At 44.8% G+C, this 4698-nt stretch overlaps 1 protein-coding gene across 1 annotated transcript in view; it reads right to left on the reverse strand.

The window, feature by feature from the left end:
• The window catches only part of LOC106511174 (ATP-binding cassette sub-family D member 1), a gene marked incomplete at its 5' end in the record, with an annotated part of 13668 nt that extends 9297 nt beyond the window's left edge, over window positions 1-4371 (reverse strand). The window contains 7 exon segments of the mRNA XM_013999922.1: window positions 826-1012; window positions 1102-1244; window positions 1320-1500; window positions 1579-1769; window positions 1844-2018; window positions 2215-2402; window positions 4214-4371. Of these exon segments, the coding sequence (XP_013855376.1) occupies window positions 826-1012; window positions 1102-1244; window positions 1320-1500; window positions 1579-1769; window positions 1844-2018; window positions 2215-2402; window positions 4214-4371 (1223 nt within the window).
• Between the last annotated feature and the right edge of the window lie 327 nt (window positions 4372-4698).

Consider the following 4698-nt stretch of genomic DNA (forward strand, 5'->3'; position numbering starts at 1 on the left):
AACTGTGGGCGGACAGTTTGTTGATCTGCTCAGCTTCGTCTCCTTCACCTCTCTCCAGGAAGTGTTTACAAGTTCTGCCTTTCCCAAAAAGGCAGTTTTATTTCACCATGTCATCGTGTCGCGCAGAGCGCTCATATTCCTAAACAAAAGCAGCTCTCTCCAGGAGGAAATTTGCTGTCAGTCAATCCAAGAGTTAATCCACGGGCAGAATTCTGCTGACATTAAAATCATAAGTGTGCTGTACTCACTTCTACCTGAACCACTGGAGAGGAGGTTCTGAGACAGCGCAGCTGTGGAGCGCGGTTGGAGAGGAGCATTTGGCCGAGACCGAGCCGAGTCGAACCGCATCCGTGGAGATTGTGGGCCGAGGCTGTCACTGTTAACAGTGAACACCAGAGGGCGCAGTTTAACAGCTTTCTTTGAGGCACAGAAGTTAGAGTTGTTTTTCGATCTGTGTACAACCGTTGATGTTCGTTCAGGTGCCATACTGGAACAGAGTTCAGTATCCAACCCTACGTAGGTGGTGACCACAAATCGGGGACATTCAACATGTTGGATTTTTTGGCCCAATATCACGGCTAAACAGGACTGAGTTTTAACACTTGCTGAAACTAAATATAATTAAAGTCTTGGGGGGGGTAGCTGTTTTTAATGAATGTACTTAAGTTTAGCTTACTGAAAATCAGAACTCCTGATGCATACTCAGATTTTTTTTCAAAGACTGTAAGAGCAGTGATTCAAAGCTCCTGACAGATCAGACAACAAACAAAGAAGCAGATGAAAAGTGATCAATGTGCTTCAGATCAGCTGACTCAATGAACTGACCTCTGATCTCCAGCGGACCACAGACTCGCTGCCCATGTTGGATCACTGCAGCTGCTCCTCCCTCTCCTTCTTGGGTTACCAACTCTTCATCCCTGTTTGCAGATCGGCGGTAGATTCCCTGATTCACGTCTTCAAACACATCCAACATCTCAGAGACTCGTGAAGTGTAACCTGCCAGTTCAGTCACCTGCACAGAGTGCAGACACCTGCAGCTGAGTGCAGGTCCCATGACTCCATCCTAGGTGCCTGAGACAGGAGGAAGCGTGGCTTACTGACCTCCTTATATGAGCTCATGATCCTCTCCACTGCGTCAGCCGCAGCATTAAGGAGGTTCCTGGCTGTAGTAAAAGCCTGCGTGCGCTCACTTACAAGCTCCTCCTCTTTCATCTCCATCGCAGCTTGCTTCACCTCCTCTGAGTCTGTACACACCATAGAGGTCAGAGGTCACAAGGCTGCACACCACAGATATTTACTGCATGTGGACCAACATTTACCATTTGTAGAGTATCCTGTGGCGGTGATGATGGGCACGGCAACCATCACTAAACCGGACGCACTCCAAACATACTTCATCAGGAACTGTTCCAACATGATGTACCAGAGACGCTTCAGCAGGATCAGATTAATATGAGACGACAAAGACGAGTAGCTCCTCTGCAGCTGAGCCAACTCCACCTACGAATCAAACACACCCCAACAGGTGTCTGACAGGACTAACTCACTTTGTTTGGGTCAATTAACGGAGCCACTCACCTTGTGCCCGTTGTAGAAGGCGATCTCCTCTGAGTTGGTGATGATCCGTGAATGCATGTACCGAAGGTCTCCTTTCCTTTTTGCCTCTTCTGCCACCAGTTTTCCAAAGTGTGGTGAGCAGGAGCGCAGGACTTTAGCAGTGAGCGCCACCACCAGGCCAGCGATGACMGAGGGCCACGTGGTGTTGGCTCCTGTGGGTTGAGGCAGAGACAGAACATGTTTAGAACCTGTTCCATGTGACTGTTTGCTAAATTGAGCCACATACCTTTGGCCTGAGCTGTGCGCAGCAGTGTGTAGCAGGTCACTACAACATCCAGGATGGGTTTAGTCAGGTTGGAATACAGATGAGCGACGGAGGCTGAAAACATGACAATGTCCTCAGTGAGGGACTGGTCAGGATTGGACAAACGACTGTCCATGTTGCTGACTCTGTAATAGGTCTGTGGGCAGAAAGAATTGGTCTCAAAGTTTGAAGACTGAAGAACACGACTAACCTCTTGAGCCCCAGGTCCTGGTACCCGGGGTAAAACAGCCTTTTCCATTTTCTGTTTCTTTTAACTTYTATCTTAAGACCTGTCATAGAAATAGAAAATGAAAAATGCTGTTTGCCCCTGGTTCCTTCTGCAGTGGGCTTACCTGGTTAGTGAAATACAGCTGGTAGGCGTGGCTGACCAATCGGCTCCTGAATCTGAGTGTCAGCTGACCCTCCAGAAACCTGATGGCACTGTTGATGAATGTTGCAGGAACTGCAACCAGGAGCCACTTGGACAGCTGCAGCACAAAGGCCTGAGCATCCTTCTGAACGATGCACTTGACAATCATGCCTGAAAAACCAAGACCAGTAATCAGAACCACAAACGACACACAAAACCACAACCACAAAAACCAGATGTGTAAAACGACTTCAGAAGCTGTGGAACCTGTCAGAAAAAGGAATCAACATGACAATGAATTAAACAACTGGACCAATTTCACTCTGGATCAGATCTGTACCCTACTGGACCTCAGTCTTTCTACCCCTTATTTCAAGTTCAATGACAGTTTTTATTGGTTAGGGTTGGATCTGAAGCATGATTGTGCCATGGGATCCCAGTGGTCAATCTCCACAGGGAGGAAGTGGGAAAGAGAGATCTGGATTCCTTTAAGAAAACATCAACAAGCCACTGGTTCAGATACAGATGTGGACAATACCTGGGTCAAAATCCAAGTGAAAGAAGTAGAAGCTTTCACCAGACACATCAGCTCTGTGGACATCAACATCATGTTTGAGGGAAGATGTTGACGACAACAAGCTGCCTTCTGTGGACTGTTTGGTCAACATGGAAGGAGATGTAAGCCTCAACATTCAAGTTCACAAGAAACCTGCTCAAATGAATCAGAACCTTGTGTCTGACTCTCAACATGTACTGGAACACTGAAGCCTGGTCTCCATTGTCTCCATAAGGTTCAGTCTAGTTGATTCACGAAAAATAGAGCAATGTGGTTTTATGGTCCGCTAATGTGACTGTTTTTTATTCATTTGTGGTGGCACCGGTTAAAAGTTATAACAGGTAAACAAGTGTTATATAACAGGTGTTATAACTGGTAAACAGGCGTTATAACTGGCAAACAGGCGTTATAACTGGTAAACAGGCGTTATAACTAGTAAACAGGTGTTATAACTGGTAAACAGGCGTTATAACTGGTAAACAGGCGTTATAACTAGTAAACAGGTGTTATAACTGGTAAACAGGCGTTATAACTGGTAAACAGGCGTTATAACTGGTAAACAGGCGTTATAACTGGTAAACAGGCCTTATAACTAGTAAACAGGTGTTATAACTGGTAAAGAGGTGTTATAAAGCATAAACAGGTGTTATAACTGGTAAACAGGCGTTATAACTGGTAAACAGGCGTTATAACTGGTAAACAGGTGTTATAACTGGTAAAAAGGTGTTATAACTGGTAAACAGGTGCTATAACTGGTAAACAGGTGTTATAACTGGTAAACAAGCATTATAACTGGTAAACAGGTGTTATAACTGGTAAACAGGCGTTATAAAGCATAAACAGGTGGTGTTATAAAGCATAAACAGGTGTTATAAAGCATAAACTGGTGTTGTAACTGGTAAACAGGTGTTATAAAGCATAAACAGGTGGTGTTATAAAGCATAAACAGGTGTTATAAAGAGGTGTTATAACTGGTAAACAGGTGTTATAACTGGTAAACAGGTTTTATATACCATAAACAGGTGTTATAAACAGGTGTTATAAAGCATAAACAGGTGTTATAACTGGTAAAGAGGTGTTTTAAACAGGTGTTATTAAGCATAAACAGGTGTTATAACTGGTAAACAGGTGTTATAAACAGGTGTTATTAAGCATAAACAGGTGTTATAACTGGTAAACAGGTGTTATAACTGGTAAACAGGTGTTATAATTGGTAAAGAGGTGTTATAAACAGGTGTTAAAGCATAAACAGGTGTTATGAACAGGTGTTATAAACAGGTGTTATAAAGCATAAACAGATGTTATAACTGGTAAACAGGTGTTATAAACAGGTGTTATAAAGCATAAACAGATGTTATAACTGGTAAACAGGTGTTATAAACAGGTGTTATAAAGCATAAACAGGTGAGTGTAAACAATGACACACCGTCCAGAGAAGCCACGTAGATGGACAGGAAGGTCCTGGACATCAGTGTTATGGAGTGCAGGGCGAGCAGCCCCACCTCTGGACTCAGTAACCGTGGGAACAGGAGCTTCAGAAGGCGGGACAGTCTGAGGGCGAAGTCTCTGTTCACTGATGGAGACCTGAGGACAGGTGTACAGGTGAGGACAGGTGTACAGTACAGGTGAGGACAAGTGTGCAGGTGAGGACAGGTGTACAGGTGAGGACAAGTGTACAGGTGAGGACAAGTGTACAGGTGAGGACAGGTGTACAGGTGAGGACAAGTGTACAGGTGAGGACAGGTGTACAGGTGAGGACAGGTGTACAGGTGAGGACAAGTGTACAGGTGAGGACAGGTGTACAGGTGAGGACAGGTGTACAGGTAAGGACAGGTGTACAGGTGAGGACAGGTGTACAGGTGAGGACAAGTGTACAGGTGAAGACAGGTATAAAGGTGAGGACAAGTGTAC

Source organism: Austrofundulus limnaeus, unplaced genomic scaffold (genome assembly GCF_001266775.1).
Source record: "Austrofundulus limnaeus strain Quisiro unplaced genomic scaffold, Austrofundulus_limnaeus-1.0 Scaffold2564, whole genome shotgun sequence".
Lineage (NCBI taxonomy): Eukaryota > Metazoa > Chordata > Actinopteri > Cyprinodontiformes > Rivulidae > Austrofundulus > Austrofundulus limnaeus.